This window comes from Lampetra planeri, chromosome 21, assembly GCF_965212315.1.
Source record: "Lampetra planeri chromosome 21, kcLamPlan1.2.h2, whole genome shotgun sequence".
NCBI classification, from domain to species: domain Eukaryota; kingdom Metazoa; phylum Chordata; class Hyperoartia; order Petromyzontiformes; family Petromyzontidae; genus Lampetra; species Lampetra planeri.
Genome location: NC_136127.1, coordinates 3,394,033 through 3,412,165, shown reverse-complemented (window position 1 = coordinate 3,412,165; position 18,133 = coordinate 3,394,033). Strand labels below are relative to the sequence as shown.

Sequence of the window (18,133 nt, the reverse complement as noted above, 5' to 3'; positions counted from 1 at the left end):
GCGATCAAGCTCGATTAAGGTGAGTTCCACACAGCCATGTCCTTTATGGCAGTGATAGGCAAACGTTTCAAAGAAGCAGGACTACAGGATATGCTGATTGAATCAAATGTCGTAGCTGTTGGTTCAATAAATGGAGTCATTAGTGGACATCACTACAACCGTAGCATTCGTGTACACAAACTCCTATTTGAGGCAATGCATATCTTGCGGTTGAGGTCATTTCTTCAGTCCCTTCCTGAGCAACAGCACACTCGTTACATATCAGCCATGGAAGATCTAGTACGAGAGTACAAGTCTGAGGCAGGATTTTCATCTAACTCAGTGTCTGACATATTATCAGATATGCTGTCCTGCTATGATAGATATGTACATGAGATGAACTCTGTTATTCCCACCTTTGGACTTTGGAGCTCATACATTGAAAAGGTTCAACTGTTACTGAGTTTCATTAGAGCAACCAGAGACTCTGACTGGAGCCTTCACTTAGCAACAGTGAGACGTATGCTGGCATGGTATTTTGCATATGACCGCCAAAATTATGCAAGGTACCTATCAGCATATTGGGTCGAGATGATCAATCTTCCAAAGACTCATCCACACTGCTATGAAGAAGTTACTGCAAAAGGAAACTGGACAGTACAGTGTAAGGATGCTAACTGGTTCTCATCCATATCTTGTGACCAAGCAATAGAACAAACCTGCAACCGTGATTCAAAGACCAAAGGCGGCATAACTGGGATAAGATTGAACAGAGGTGCCGTCCAGCGATGGATACTGTCTCATCCTGAACGTTCTGCAATCACAAGGCAGTGTGAAATGATGGCTGGAATGCAACATGAAGAGAGGGGTCATAAAGAGTTGGATGCAACAAGAATTACAAAAGGCAATGCTGCTGTTATATCTTTGGTTTCAGCGGTTGAGTCTATGATCAATCCCTTCCTGCCTCGTGAAGATCTTGTATGTATTAGCTCTGGTGTTGTTGCTACAAAGACTGTCAGAGATGATATTCTTAGGTTTTCTCGGTAAAGTCACGTAGGTAAAACATCAAAATTAATGAAAATAAAATAAAAACAAAAATCACGACGTTTCGGAGGCAACACAAGTCTCCGTCATCAGGTGGGACCGTCACAGCCGAATTAGCTGCATCAAGTGAGGCAATGATTCAAGAAGTAATCCCTTATAAGCAAGTTGAAGGGGGGAGGAGAGGGGGGGGGGGAGCTCATCAGAATGTGGTAGCCAATGAATGGAACTTATGGGGAGGGAGGGGGGCGGGGCTCAAAGACAGCACGGAGTGCTAAGTACAACGGCTTGGACGCGGTTGCTGCTGCACACGCCAACACAATGGACAGAGAGGGGGGAGGGGAGGTCTGATACACATGATAGACAAAAGAACGAAAATGCCCATGTTTATACCAATGCTGGCTGAACAATGAAGAGAGCACTGCCAAAAAATAACTGGGGATGTTAACACTCGGTAAAGTAAAGTAAAATAGTGCCTGTCAGATAAGATGGTCCAAAAAAGTGTAATTAAGTCTTTTTTGCGTGGTTGATAACATCTTTCCAATGATTACTAAGATGTTATCAACCACGCAAAAAATACTTAATTACACTTTTTTGGACCATCTTATCTGACAGGCACTATTTTACTTTATATTCTTAGGTTTTTTCGGTAAAGTCACGTAGGTAAAACATCAAAATTAATGAAAAAAAAATAAAACAAAAATCACGACGTTTCGGAGGCAACACAAGTCTCCGTCATCAGGTGGGACCGTCACAGCCGAAACTTGATGCAGCTAATTCGGCTGTGACGGTCCCACCTGATGACGGAGACTTGTGTTGCCTCCGAAACGTCGTGATTTTTGTTTTATTTTATTTTCATTAATTTTGATGTTTTACCTACGTGACTTTACCGAAAAAACCTAAGAATATGATTCCTTGCAGTCACGAAAGCTTCAAATCTAGAATTATTTTACTTTACTTTACCGAGTGTTAACATCCCCAGTTATTTTTTGGCAGTGCTCTCTTCATTGTTCAGCCAGCATTGGTATAAACATGGGCATTTTCGTTCTTTTGTCTATCATGTGTATCAGACCTCCCCTCCCCCCTCTCTGTCCATTGTGTTGGCGTGTGCAGCAGCAACCGCGTCCAAGCCGTCGTCCATTGTTTTGGCCCTGCTCCCCCCCCCCCTCCCGATGCGTTGTACTTAGCACTCCGTGCTGTCTTTGAGCCCCGCCCCCCTCCCTCCCGATACGTTCCATTCATTGGCTACCACATTCTGATGAGCCCCCCCTCTCCTCCCCCCTTCAACTTGCTTATAAGGGATTACTTCTTGAATCATTGCCTCACTTGATGCAGCTAATTCGGCTGTGACGGTCCCACCTGATGACGGAGACTTGTGTTGCCTCCGAAACGTCGTGATTTATTATTTTATTTCTGTTATTTTCATTTATTTTGATGTTTTATCTACGTGACTTTACCGAAAAAACCTAAGAATATGATTCCTTGCAGTCACGAAAGCTTCAAATCTAGAATTGTCAGAGATGACATACAAAGTGCTTGTGATAAAGGTGAAACAGCTCTGAAAAATTTCATCCAAGATCGAGTCCAGTCATAAAAAACAGACTTCTTCTCTCCAATAAAGTCCTTGAAGCTCACTACGTTTGGGGATCAAATGAAGAAATCATCCAAGACAAAAGATGGAAATCAAGTCATTCTAAAAAATGACAGGAGACTCTTTGCACGACTGTTAGTGATAAGTCAATCCCGGTCTGTAAACTTGAAAGAGATTCTGACATATTCACTTGGCAATATCTCATCCCCGCTAGCAAGCACTGATGGTTCATTAGCCAAAACAAATAAGGCTGCTCTTCTAGCTTGTTTAGAATCAAAGATCAAGGACTGTCATGTGAACAAGACTGTTGGTGATAATGGTGCCCTACTGATAGATGGTATGGCATGGCATTGATCAGGAGTCTCAAGAATATACCAGACACATTCGGTGAGCTTGCTGATGATCTTCTTCAACTTATGATTAAGATGGGTAGAAAGTTCAGTTGTCCAAGGGTCGATTTTGTCATTGATCGCTACCCGGCAGTGAGCATCAAAAATGCTGAACGATCAAGACGTGCTGTTGCTGGACAACAATTACTGCAAATATACAGCATCAAGCAGAAGACTCCAAGTCAGTGGACCAAGTTTCTAGCCAGTGGTGAAAATAAAGAAGCCTTGACAGACTTTCTCTTTGAGACATGGAGAACTGCCTTTACAAGCAGCTGGAAAAGACATAGCTATCTTTGTGGCACACAGAAATGTATGTCATCGACTCACTCTTAAAGATGGCATTATGTCTGTCAAAGAGGTAGAATCTTTGACTTGTGACCATGAAGAAGCTGACACGAGGCTCCTACTTCATGCAAAACATGACTGGAGTGAACTTTATAATAATATAATCATCCAGAGTCCTGACACTGATGTTGCTATCATTTCACTTTCAATAATGGCTAAGCTTCCCTCAGCAAAGATGTACTTCTGACAGGAACAAAAGACAGGCAAAGAATGTTCGATCTCCAGGCTATTGGTTCTGCTTTGGGTCCTTCACTAACAGAGGCACTGATAGGACTACACACATTCACTGGCTGTGACTCATCTAGTTCCTTTTATGGGAAAGGAAAAGAGAAACCACTAAATAGTGTCTGGAAATGCAGAGTACATCAGTGCATTTGTTGCTCTTGGGAGGCAATTTGAAATGGACAGCACCACATTTGTGACCATAGAACGTTTTGTGTGTGAGCTGTATGGAGAAAAGGTATCAGATGTTAATTTGGCCAGATACAATAGGTTCTGTGTCCAGGCCTCTTCCGAACAGGCATTACCTCCAACAAAAGATGCACTTACAGAGCACTTCAAGCGTGCTAACTACCAAGCTGCAATCCACAGGAGAGCATTGGATCCTTTTATAAATGCTCCCAGTCCAGACGGCTTTGGATGTATTGTCAATTATGGTGATCTCATCATATCATGGATGACTTAAGATCCAGCTCCTCAACAGATTTTGGGGTCACTCCACTGTGGGTGTAAGTCTGGTACTTGTACAGGTGGAAGGTGCTCATGCCACAAGGCTGGCCTGGCCTGCACTGACCGATGTAAATGTGTTCATTGTGACAATGTGAGATTAACTGAGGATATTGTTTCATGTGAATCTGATAGTGAGGACAGTGATCTTGATATTTAGTGATGTGTATATGATAATACAAATAATATAGGACATATATATTTAATATAAATCAATCAAAATTAAATCTTGTTTACAATAATCATTCCTGTGAATATGTACATGTAGTGCAGTTACTGCTCGTGTATGCGAATTGACAATTCACCATTAAATGTGTTATTTTGAAAAGTGTTTTTTTTATATATTATATTTTGGCTTAATTATATTTGTTATTCAGATTTTACCTCAAATATTACCTTTGAATTGGAACAACATAATGAGAAGTAATTGGGATGTTAATGCTACAGTAGAAGTTTTCTTGATAATCTTATCATGTTTACTGTGCATAGATAGCAACTTCAGGTATATCACACATTTCAAACTGGTTTATTTTGTACTTCAAGTGGTAATTCTGCATTTTTGAGTTTATATGATAAACAGGTTTGAAAGTGCAAAATTCCCTATGGTTTCCCTTTTTTCAAAATGGGCACCTTTAGCATCATTTTTCACAAAAACTGCAAGGTTGTGTGCGGAGAACTTTTCCCTAAGGAATCTCTATATATTTCTGATGTTAAATATAAAAAAGTAGGTAGTGCCCCACTTGGTGGAACGAAACCCTATTTCTAGGCCTCTTTTAGGCTACCGACAGCGGCCTATATTGGTGGGCCAAGGTGTGGCATCTCAGCACCCACGGTAAGGGAGTTGCATCGCTTTTGTGTGATTCACAAACCCTTGCTGCGTCCACAGTTCTGGTTTACAGGCGTGTGTTGTCACCACCGCCCGGGTCACTGGTTTTTAAGGACAATTGACAATCTCTATGCGTTATGAGTACTGCTGCAGTACAAGTGATCCTTCTATGCAGTGCAGGCAGACCTCGACTTACGTATGGGTTCCGTTCCTGAGACCCGTTCGGAAGTCGGAACACAATGTACTGTATTTAAATGTACATAAGGTCAGTTATAAAATGTTACAGTTCAACAAAAAGGGAAGCATTGTGAAACTTATAAGAAGAAATGTACATTTGCATGTCAAATATTGGATGCTAAATAAAACAAAATAAAGAAACATCTGTTTTATTTTCACTTACCTTGAGTGCCGATGCTGGCTAGGCTGACGCCTTTCATCTCGCGGAGGATTGCTCCGCCAAACACAATCGTTCCCTGGTTTAGTTTGCATGTGCGAGTTCGCGTTTTAAGTCGATGTAACAAAAATATCTCGTGGAAGCTGCTGGTTCGTAAGTCGAGTATTCGTAAATCGAGGACTGCCTGAACTCCAATCTCGATGTATAGGAATCGATTTGGAATTTTTAGCGTGACAGGGTCTCGATTATTGAATCGCTACCTGTGCCTGCAATCTGGGGGTGAAGACATCCATCGATCCACTTTCGCTTCGCGTCACGACTCGATTCGGAATCGCCCAATATGGCAAAGACAATTACGTCGAGCGCACATCCGCCGCCTTTCCGCCAATCGGAATGGAGCGCGTAGGGGGCCACGTGATGCGCGCGGACCAATCCGCCGGCGCGAGTGGCCAGGGCGAATTGTAATCTTCTCGAGTTAAATAAACCGCAGGCCTCGTCGCGCGAAGACGTTAACATCGCACAGTTCGTATCGCCGTAGTTAACAACCATGCTGTGGTTCGATAGAACCATTCCCGCCGCAATAGCGGAGGCCAAGAAGAAGAAGTTCATATTCGTCGTATTTATTTGCGGTGAGCGCACTTCCTGACGGGGCCTTGCCGAAGTGGTGGTGGGTGGGGGGGTTGGAGGCCCGAAGCCTTACGCTTTTCCTGAGTGCGGCCCCCGCCTCAGGCGGTGGTCTCCCCCCCGCCCCGCGGCTCGAGGGGGGTACCTCTGTTATGGTCTCAATTGTATACAAATACAGGATACACGCGCAGCAAAATGTTGTCAATCCGTTGCTGGACTAAGGGCCCCTTACCCGTGCCTGTTGCGTGGTCGCGTTCGGGGCTTATTTAATCACAATCCGCGCTCGTCCCCGTGCTTAGTTCACCGATCTCGGCTGACAAACGCAGCACCGCAATTGTATCCAACAAGACTACACGCCGTTTGGTAAACCCACCAAAGATGTATTGTGTAGGGGTTCAGGCTGGCTTGACTTGTGATTTTCTGACGAAGCTGGGCGCGTTCCGAGTAATTTGGCCCTAGGGCCCACATCACGTCATCATCGTAATGTTGTACAGTGTTTGATCAGGTGTTTTATAAGAGCAGTGAACGAGCTTTTAATTAAATAAGTAGAGGGGACCGTATATTACCTCTTATTATGTTAACATTTGTATCCATAACGCTGTTACAACTAAATGTGAGCTGGAAACTTGGTCTATTCACATTTGCATACTTCTACCGTGTTTCACGTCTCAAGAACGTCACGTTTATTCCATAAGTACTTTATTACGTTTTACATTTCAATTCACTGTATAGAATTTAACATGTATAGCTTAATGTGTGTATGTATATTACATGACCGTATTCACAATTTGTAGAACTTTTGAAAAATATAATTTGTATGATGTTTCCCTGCGAATATTTAGCACCCTGTATTCACACCGCAAGTCTTACTAAATACAACATTTTATTGGGATCTCCCTTGTTATAATTCATTTCATATCTATATACCGTATGTGTGTGTAATAGGGTATATGTAACTGCACACGCTGGTTCGTCTTGTATGTGACTTATAGAGTTTGTGATTATCTCCTGCATTATTACAATGTATTACTGAATGTGATATCCTGTAAATTGTCTCGTATATGTAGTCAACTAATCTATTTTTTTCTCTATTTAATGGTTAATACCAATAACATCTAAAATAGTGACATCTGCCAGAGACAGGAGCTGGCTGGGTGACGAAAAAGTTAGAGCACTGACCTGCTTCTACCACTGAGAAACCTTGGTTTGAATCATTAAAACCGAGTTCAGAAGTGTGGTAAGTTCATGATCTCAGCCTGGTTACCAGTGGCTGCTCACAAAAAATACCACTTAATTGGGCATTCATTTATGTGTCACCTTGTTTGTGGAACTCTGGCTCAGTTGGGATATTCAAGTCCCACCTAAAACATTTCTATCATGAGGCCTTTGCCAGTAGCAAAATATAATAATAGGTCTTTTTTTACCATATTCTTGGTTCGTTCGGTAAAGTCACGTAGAACGGAAACAATAAAATAATAAAAATATAAAACAATAAAATTCTCACGATGATTGCTTGTGTTGCAGTCGAAACGTCGTGAGAATCTTATTGTTTTATATTTTTATTATTTTATTGTTTCCCTTCTACGTGACTTTACCGAAAGAACCAAGAATATGAATCCCTGCAGTCACGAAAGCTTTAAATCAAAGGTTTTTTACCCTTTTATCTGGCAACAAAACTGACACCTTTTTTTTACAAGGAATCATGTTTGCATTGACCGCAATACCTGCGGTCGGAATGCAAACAAAACACACTGATAATGTATGCATTGTCCTTTAAATTGATTGGTCCACACCAGAGTCAGCTTTTTTTAGAGCCTTGTCTCATTATCAGTGTGTTTTTGTTTGCATTTTGACCGCAGGTATTGTGGTTAATGCAAACATGATTCCTAGTAAAAAGGTGTCAGTTTTGTTGCCAGATAGAAGGGTAAAAAACCTATTATTAAAACATTTCTCTTTAAGCACCATATAAGCGGTAATTAATACTGAAATCTTAGCTCTGAGAATTTAAAACATTGGTTTTTACCGTTATACCGAAAACATTCTTCTCAAATCAGGTGAAAAACTGCTGCCCCCTACGTCATGGAACAGAGGTCACTTAACTGCCTCACATGTTATTTTGTGGTAGTATCTGCTTCCGTGGGCTTTTCTCTAACTAAGTTTGTAACTACTATACCCTTCAGGAAATCCACATTGATTTGTCGTCTCGCATCAAAAGAACATTAGGAATAAAATGTGCAACGTTGCTTTACAAATTTTAATGAGAGAAAAAAAAGGCCCACATCACAAAAGCACCACTGTCTGCTTGCTCATTTGAAGTGGGTGGCATTTTGACGTTTGTGATTTGTTACGATGATATGTGTGTGGTACCAATACATAGATGCGTATGCAGTTCAATATATGAACGTGATTGATGTACACGTCATTGTCATAGGCTTTCCACGTGTTTGCCTAGACAGTACAGTGAGTAAACTAACGGATGGCACTAGCATTAGCTTACGACTATTGGAATGTTGTGAAATTCAGTTAAAATCTCTGTTGGTGGTCGACTTAACTAATACTAAAATGAGCAATGAGGCTTTGCTCATCTGTTGGTTATACATTGTCAACTTTAAAATCAATATTCATTCGACGGACATAAGTCTGAAGAGGACAACCAATGTTGCCTTTCTGCTAATTTGTACTTTTATATTATTCAAAGGAATTTTGAGCTGAGTTACAAATTATCGAGATTTTAACTTTTTGTTTAAAGAGTCGAGCACTCTAACCACGGTGCCTTCCAGAGCGATGGAGTCAATTCATGGAGCAAGGTGGATCGCATCTTTGCAATGTCTTGAGAGATGCGATTAACACATTCCTGCGGAGGGAGCTGGTAGGAACGTTGGGTTGCTCGGTCAATGGCCAGGGTCAATGGCGGCGTGGTGTATTCCGCAAATATGGCCGACTGTGAGGGCGGGCATAAGCCGGCGTGAGTAGGTTAAACGTTGAATTTTATAAGGGCACCACGGGGTGAGCAGCTCCTCCCCACCCAGCTCCACCCCTCCCACCCCCCACCCAGCCCCACCCTCTCCACCCAGCCCCTCCCCACCCTCCCCACCAGCCCCTCCCCACCCTCCCCTCCCCACCAGCCCCTCCCCACCCTCCCCACCCAGCCCCTCCCCACCCAGCCCTTCCCCTCCCATTTTTGGATGCACGACGGACGGACACAATAATCCCCTGTGGGCTGGTGTAACCAGGAGGTTCCTACCAGTATCATCTGGCAATAACTGCTGATATATCATAATGGACGGTGCATTGATATAATACATGAATGGTTCTTTCAATTAGGCCTGAGGAAGAAAATACCTAACACATGTATACTTTATTAAGTTTGTTTACTTTATCATATATCTCCTTGTTTAGCAGCTGATCACTGAGTGTACAGCACTTTATATAATATAACAGAGCCGAGGCCAATTAAGCTCACACTAAAGTCACTGAAAGCTCTTGCTACAATTACAGGTGCTAGCTACCCAATTCCAATGCAACTTGATGTTGTTGCATTCTGATTGGAATGCCACCATAATTTTGCCTTCATGTGCCAACACCATGGTCTGGAACCCAGTATTCTGAAACGTATATTTAAAGTACAAAGTGGGCCAGTGTCGCTAACAATCGCATGATCTTACGTTATTTTAATCACTTTCCCGTGCTAACTTAAGCACTTCTAACCTGTATTCCTGATTTTAAATGTTGGGCATTTCATGTAAATTAATATTAGGATATCAGGCCCCAGATTATTACTTCCACTGACCATGTGTGATATAATGTACATTATGTATGTAGTGTAAAATGTACTGTATATATTTGACACTGAAGTCAAGTAGCTACTTTTTTTTCCCGTCATGCACATGGCGCCCCGATCGCCAGACTGGTTACAAACTTTGGAGCGTTTTTCGGTTTCACCGGTTCAGCGCGGGGCCGCCGGATAATGTTGGAAGCCGGATAATCGCGCTGGATAATCGATGATCAACTAACTGTATTTACACTAGAGCACAAAATATACACTAAGAGAAAGTTCTTGCATTTTTCCTTACTGCACAGATATGAGTAAACGCCTGTTAATACCAGATTAATTAACTATGATGTGCCCATCACCATTCATATCTTTGTCTTCCAAGTTGACGACTTTACCACAGACTAAGTAGTGAAATTGTTTAATGCTAAATTTACCAAATGGGAGGCGTAGGATCGGTTGAGATGGCAGTTGTCACCAGCTTGCATGGCTAAATCATAAGCCGATGTTACTTGGATGGGAAAGACTCCATATCCAAATTAATTTAAACATCAGCTACTTCAGGCCACATAATATTAAGTGTAAGCTTCCCTGCATTATACACGAATGATTCACGTGTACTCAGTTCAGCTATATATAACTAGCACATGCCACTGGTAGCACAAACACCATGCAGCTGCTGTCTGCGAATGTGTCATTGAAATTTTAAATACAATTATGACTGTTAGCATGTTTCGTCATTATTTATGTCTCATTTCACAATTGTGCATTTGGGCAACATGGTGATTATATAGCCCTGGTATGAATTGTATAACTTCCACAATGCCAAGATCAATAGCCGTCTTGTCTGGCCATGTCAGAAAAAGGGGTTCAAAGAAAATACCGTCATATATCGTAATTTTATTTTTTACTTATAAGTTAAATCGATGTTAATGTAAATTGGTGGTGGGTTTTTTTGTCACGTGGCATTTTGTTTAAATTAACGACCGGTGCAGTTAGAGCTTGCATAGAGATGCATTTAAGAGATAGAGCTGATGCTGTGAAAGAATATGTGTTCACAAAGCATTTACATGATTTAAGAATGTCGGCTACAAACATATTTAATAAATGCAGTGATGTTCGAGAAAGGAGATGTAGTCCGATGTGAAAAAGGATTTGGACACAGTTAATGAATCAATTTGTATTTATCCTGGAGAAATGCGATGAGCTATGAAGCTGTTTTTCACAGATGTTCAGTAGGGGTGGGTGAACACAGTTCATGAACACAGTTAATTATCGATTATTCATGGGTGGATATCTTTGTTGTGGATTCACCGTTGAAAAAAAAATATATGCATGCTGGTTTAATCGCTGCTCTTCATCTGTCAATAATCAGTGACTCAATACCCACGTGACCACAACCACCTTGGTTAGTCGATTTTATTTTATGCAGCAATAAAAGCAGAAAACAGTTTACATTTCCACCCCCATTTCACGTAGGTAAGCCATGCCATACATATTGTTATCGCCTGATTTACTTATATTTTCATTGTTTGATCCAGGCCCACCCTTCCTTTATTTTCTTGGATAATTGAGAGTTGACTAAATGTATTGAAGCAAGGAAAGTTGTAGACAAGAGAAAGATGAGAACTTGCTCAAAAAGAGCATAAAAACGCACCCCCCCCCCAAACACATACACCCAAGAGATGTCACAACCACACCAGTAAAGTAAAGGTGTATTGTCGCACGCAGATGTGTGACGTAATTGAAATAAAATGCCTCATTAATTTTATATGTATCCGGCTTATATTATTTTAGTCGTTACTGTTTGGGCACACCTTTATCGTAAAAAAACCCTTTGTATTTCAGCCTGAGCTCAATACAAACCTGTGTTCAGTGCACTCCAATTATCATCCGTATATCACGATGCAAGTGATTGGAGATCGTTAATAGACAGCACATGTATAGGGGTTTGTGTATTGTCTTACTCGTGAACAATTGGGTCTGCTTCTAGCCATGAGAAAGTGATGGAAATTAAACATCGCCATCGAACAATACAGACACTTTCACATAGGACGTAATGCAAAACTCTTTAAATATATTGTTGACTCACAACCTCTATTCCTTTGTGGTGATCCCCGAATTAAAACAATGGAATGGTATGTATATAGTGATGATCTCGTATCTAGTTGGATGGCAAAATCTCACCACAAAGAGGAGCTGAGTAGGTGATTTGCATCTTATAACTGGGAGATGTGTCATTAAAAAAAATGGGGAAAATAAATTAAAGTGCAATAAAAAAAAGCAAAGTCTGTACCCACCAAGTCTCTTGCTGCAGCTTATTAGACTCAAGATAAAGTAAACATCTTATTAGTGCAGTATATCAGAGTCATGTTGTTATACGATGTTTGCAGGTGTGTTATGACTCAGTAATAATTGAAAAGGATACCCATATTTTATTGCTTCATGTGTAATTCATATTTTTTAAGTCTGGCTTCAGCAATTGTTTAATGCTTGTATGAGTTGTAGTGTCAAGCGATTTTATGCCTGAGCACTCTTTATCAAGAGTGTTTTATGAGACATGTGGAGGCGCTTTGGTGTACTGATTAGCACAGTGCGCGATGCACCCAGTGGCCTGAATTTGATTCCCAGCCATCGCTAACGTCAGAGCGAGTGACATGTGAACCTGATCTGACCTTCCCCCCCCCCTTCGTCAAGCTGCACTAACGAGGGTGGTGAAGTATGGGCAAACAACTCCCGTGACGGACACAACAGTCAGGTTTTCATCAAGTAGTACAATTTGTACATGAAAACACATTCCTGCGGAGGGAGCTGGTAGGAACATTGAGTTTGCTCGGTCAATGGCCAGGGTCAATGGCGGCGTGGTGTATTCCGCAAATATGGCTGACTGTGAGGGCGGGCACAAGCCGGCGTGAGTAGGTTAAATGTTGAGTTTTATAAGGGCACCACGGGGTGACCAGCCCCTCCCCACCCAGCCCCACCCCTTCCACCCCCCACCCAGCCCCACCCTCCCCACCCACCCAGCCCCTCCCCTCCCCACTCAGCCCCACCCTTCCCACTCATGCCCTCCCTGCACGACGGACACAATAATCCCCTGTGGGCTGGTGTAACCAGGAGGTTCCTACCAGTATTACTGGTACATCATTATGTCTGGTCAGAAAGCCACTTGCTCGCCTGTAATCAACGAGTTGCCTAGTATCCCTGAGGATAGAAAGTGCCACACACAAGAGGCACTGAACCCAACTTTATAAGGGTACTACAATGAACAGTTCACTATATCTAACCGAAAATAAAAGACTGTTCTGATTTTCAATGATGATGATCCACACAGGTGATGATGAGGAATCTGTGGCGATGAGTGCGAGCTGGGAGGACCCAGAAGTTACTGAGGCAGCTGCCCAGGCATGTGTGGCCATAAAGCTGCAAGCTGCCAGGTGAGAACCCGTTCCTATGTGTTTGTTTTTCAGGTGAGTTGGAAATGTGATGGCATTAAAAAGCAAGTGACTTGGATGTTCAGAATATGATATGGCAGGAAAGAATTGAAAACGTCATTGAAGTGATACTGAAGGGTCATCAGCCAATGGGAAGCTTTAAATCCAGTTGGTGAGGAATAGTAAGAACGGACTTTTAACGTTTGGTTTTTACCATTGTGTTTGGTAGATGGAATCAAAGGCGAGGTATGGTGACATCAACGGCAATGCCATGATGACCTGTTACAAATGTACTATGCAGAATATCTAGTTTATTTGAGGACCCCCTACACTCGTGGCAGGCAAAAAAATGCTAGAAAATAATTAAACTCGTATAAAATCACATGATAAACACATAATACTTAAGCATTCAGGTGACGCTGTGGTTGGAACGCTTGCCTTGCATTCGGAAGGTTGTGCGCTTAAATCTCGGGTGAGCCACTGCTCAGCCCATCATCACTCCGGTCTAATAAAATAATTGCCACTTTGTGAGAAATCAACATGAAAAACATGTTTGATATTTTCTGAAAGAATGCTGTCCATCTAATATTTTCACTTTGTGTCTTTACAGCGAACCCTGCATGCAGTTTTCACAGATTTGTATCCTTTCTGGGACATTGTCCACTCTGCACAAGCAATTTTATCTCATGATCTTTTCACACAATAATTGTTATGGCAAATACGCAAACCAAATATTGACCTTTGGTGTTTTAATTGTAATGCTATAAATACTTTTTTTACCACAAAAATAAGACTCTTTTTACGTGTTATCTGACGGGCCTTCTAAGATAACGTGTAAAGTATCAGCAAGTTTCACTGGCATGTTAATGTAAATTAATTTACAGTAATATTGTCGCACAAACCCATTTAAAAGAATATTATTTGTCTACTTATCAGTGTGTTTTGCAAGCTAAGTGGAATCAACTTGTTATACAAATATTCTCTATTGCACAAAATATTGAGGACTACTGTGGAACATTTAGCTAAAATTTCAGTCATTTGTTTCATGTGAATCCCGTATTAAAACTTAAGCATCATATATTAGTTATTAAAAAGTGGCTGTCCTTTGACAAGACAAGTTCCAATAAAAAGGTTGCGTGCAGTTGCCTTAGAATATTAACCCAATTCCGCACGCAGATAATGTGTACCGGCCATTGTGTATTAAAACGCTTTTCACATGTATAGGTTGGAAGGTGTAACTTATGAATTAATCACAGTGGGTTTGAAATGAATGTGAAAATATTGACCCCCTACACTCGTAATTAGTTATTATTCTTACAAATGATTTCACAGGATCTTTAATATTTGTTTCCACGCTAATTCCTCGAATACATTTTCAACGTGTTGCTGAGGTAGCATGCATTCATAAAATGGCAGGCGACCTGAGGCATCACTGAAACACACATCTGCTTTTATGTGAAGAGCGGACTATAAGAGCAGTTGCTAAACACTCTTATCTCTGTTCTCCATGCTGCCTAGTGGCTGTGTAATTTATCATTGCTTATTGTAAAGCCAGGCATTGTCATGGTAAACAATTGGTGTTTATTTTGGAATACTATGCTTTGTTGGAGTGTTCAACTCACAGTAGAAAGGTTGCGAGCTCAAATCCTGCTCAACATAATTTATTTTGGGTCAATAAAATGGGCACCATTTTGTAGGATGTCACACGATAGAGGGGCTTTTCCCCTACCATAGCAATGGTCAAATTTCTTGACTGGTTTACAACTGTCAACATAGTTGAGCTATGCCCCACAGTTGTGTGAGTAGGGGACACGTTTGCCTGGACAATGACTTTTACATAAATTGGAAAAATAACGCATTCTAAAACCAACAGTTATTTTATCTAAGGTTAACTTTGAAATTATAATAATACGAGATCAATAGCCGATTTGGTAAGGACAATTTAAAGTCATAGTTGGTTTGAGTGTGAGTCCAAGCACCAAAGATCGAAGTTCCTTGTTATTCTGAACACACCGTATCCAGACCCTTTATCGGGCGTGCCATCCAGCTACTTCATCGGGGAGAGCGGCGTGCCGCTGGAGGTGATCAGGGGAAGCCTCTCCGCCCAGGAGCTGCTTGCCAAGATTGCCCATGTCAAGCAGGTGAGTGGGATCGTGTCCATTGTGGCAATACGTCATGTCCCATGGTCTAGCTGGGAAGTGCTGTTGTTGAAGCACTTCGTTCATTAGTCTACCCACTAGTTGGTGGTGGGCTATGCCCATCATTTGCCAAGGATTGAGAAAATCAAGCCACTTTGTGTGAAGTGACAACGGTCATTCTCGGGAATGATCAATAGCATAGAAATATAGAATTGGCATCACTGGATTAAGGGTTGCAATTGGACATTGAGCTATGCCCCATTGGTCAATGTGAGCCAGCACACTGATTTTCTGGCACACGCTTTGAAAACACAAATCAACATCTTCTTGGTTCTTTCGGTAAAGTCACGTAGAAGGGAAGTAATAAAATAATAAAAATAAAACATAATATTTTTATTACTTCCCTTCTACGTGACTTTACCGAAAGAACCAAGAAGATGAATCCCTGCAATCACGAAAGCTTTAAATCGAAACACAAATCAACAGTTCAATTAAATTCCAAAATGCCGAGTAATGGATTTTCAGATGGGATTACTTCAGCATGGACTCTTCAGCCGCACCATCACCTTCTCATATTCAAATCTCTTGACTGAGCTATATCCACGAAACATGTGTTGCCCATGCTGCCGTGTCTTCCCTCCCAGATGCACGTAGAGAAGGGTGCCGTTGGGGGTGCGGCTGCTGTGGCTTCTGCCACTGCACCACAACCCTCCAGTAAGTCTCGCCCATCAGGTCCTCACGCCCTTGCGCCATTGATGCCACACCACCACACCTCGCCATTGAGTCCCTTCTTCCTGCCAGATCCAGCGACTGTCGTGTAGTCAATACCTGGCCCTCGTACGTCTGTATTATCGCCAATATTTGTTTCGTCTTTGACTGATCTTCGGTGCCCACTCCATTGTCTGCTTTGGTAACCAGCTGTTTCTTCGTCCTGCGCATATACCAAAACCTATGACAACGATTCCGTTGCCGATTGTTGTTCAAATGCTTTAGTGCCACATTTTACTCAACTTAAAATATGCTTAACCTTTACTTCCATGCAATTGCTACATAAAGAACTTGAATAATAAATAGGATTGGGACATTCTCACCTGGCAGTTTTGCACCTTTATGGCGACCCACACTTTTGGCAAAAGCTTGTGTAACTTTTGGGTCCTCCCAGCTCGCGCTTATCTCCACAGATTGCACTGACCTGCTGCTCACCACATGGCCTCAAAACCTATAACTACCTGCTGTTCATGGTAGTCACCCATATAAGCTCTGTATAAGCTGCACCCTGCTTAGCTTCCGAGATCTGGTGAGATCGGGCACATTCCCCGTGACTTGTAGGAAGTTGAAATCAAGTGTCTTTGGTCAAAACTTCACTTAAATAGTAACATTGCCTGAACTTGCTCAGGGTTGCCAGTAGAGATGAGCACCGTCCAACCCCCATGAGAGATCAGACATCGCTTGTTTTGTCAGCAATTTTGGGATAATTTTCAAGAAGGTGAGGCAATCGCTCCAAGTTAGCCACGTCATTAGTGAATGTCCTGTGCATATACTCCATTTCGCAATTGTAGTTCGAAATCTCCACCCTTATTTCAAGAATATAAACACTGGATGAGTGCTGCGCCATGCTCATTTGATTGTAAAACTACGACTATTACCGTACGTATGCATTTATGTGTGTATGCGCACCACGTGTACATATATGGTATTGTTATGGTGACGACTAATATTGGTTCATGATTGAACCACAGCATCGACGCACGTGCTGGATGGCAGCAGCGATGGAGGCGCGCAGGAGCTGATGGAGGAACATGGGTTGCCGCTCTCGGCGGAGGAGAAGGAGGCACGAGTGGAGAGGTAAGGAGCTCTGGATCCTTTGCGTTTATTCACAGCACGAAGGCATTGTTACCCCAGGCATCACTTAAGCTGTTTGTGCGCTCATCTCCTTCCAGGATCGAGTAAATGAGTGACACTTTCTGGGGAGTCAACGAGTGCTAGTTGGATGACGAGACGTGCTGCCATTCTCCAAATGTGGAATTGCCGCCACTCGATAAAGCCTGCCCAAGGAGATGAGCATTGCTCAACGCTTGAATATTAAAATATTATTCATATGTTTCTCTCAGTATGCGTAATATAAGCAGCATTCTTCAAAATACCATATGCACCATTTTACAGAATAACGCATGCAACCCGTTGCAAAATGATACATGCATAAACAAAGTGTGGTTATCTGGATCTTGATCATATATAACATCACTCTTTCTGTTCTGGCTGCCGGAAATCAATTTTTCTCAGCGCTCACTGTGCTTGTGACCCTCATCCATACATTGCGCATGATCCGCTTGGATGCACCACGTGTGTGTGATCCTTGGTTTCCTCTGTCTATGCGGTGTTTGTTTCTGTTAGGGTATTCATATTTATTTTTTGTTATCTGAAGATAAAGTCAAATGGCTCAACTTTTCGGCAATAACGTTGCCAACCACAGTGTTTACGTGCTGTGGCTCTGTTTAATATGGGTTCTAACAACCTAAGGCGAATTAGCGGGTGTTTGGCTCTACAACAGAACTCTTGTGCGACACCGTTTTTGATTGATGTCATCTTGGCAACACGTTAATAAGGGTTAAATTGCAGGTTGTATTTTTACATGTGGTTGATTAATAATATTGTTTTTATCGATCTTTAAGAAGCCACGCAATATGTTTCTCTTATTTTACACGTACCGTATCATTTTACACGTACCTTATTTACAGCATTGTAATGCTTATTTCTGTATTAAAACGTTCTGTTTTGATAGCATGAGTGCCACTGGTATTTCCCTAGGTCACGTGGTTTTGGTAAAATTTTGGGCTGGAGCACCTAAGCAGGAATATTTTTTACCCATCGATTACT

The 18,133-nt window shown here is 41.8% G+C and overlaps 2 protein-coding genes across 4 annotated transcripts in view; one reads left to right on the top strand and one right to left on the bottom strand.

Annotated features, from left to right (window-relative positions):
- The window catches only part of EEF1AKMT2 (EEF1A lysine methyltransferase 2), a 373,327-nt gene that overhangs the window by 44,335 nt on the left and 310,859 nt on the right, over positions 1–18,133 (bottom strand). The window lies entirely within an intron of this gene.
- The window catches only part of UBXN4 (UBX domain protein 4), a 34,006-nt gene continuing 21,551 nt past the window's right edge, over positions 5,679–18,133 (top strand). Inside the window, exons 1-6 of one of the 3 annotated variants that reach the window (XM_078603743.1) lie at positions 5,679–5,920; positions 13,019–13,121; positions 13,729–13,757; positions 15,141–15,259; positions 15,901–15,970; positions 16,996–17,101. In XM_078603743.1, the coding sequence (XP_078459869.1) occupies positions 5,839–5,920; positions 13,019–13,121; positions 13,729–13,757; positions 15,141–15,259; positions 15,901–15,970; positions 16,996–17,101 (509 nt within the window). In that variant the 5' untranslated portion in view covers positions 5,679–5,838. The remainder of the gene's footprint in view (positions 5,921–13,018; positions 13,122–13,728; positions 13,758–15,140; positions 15,260–15,900; positions 15,971–16,995; positions 17,102–18,133) is intronic. The other 2 variants (XM_078603744.1, XM_078603745.1) reach the window with 2 other exon arrangements.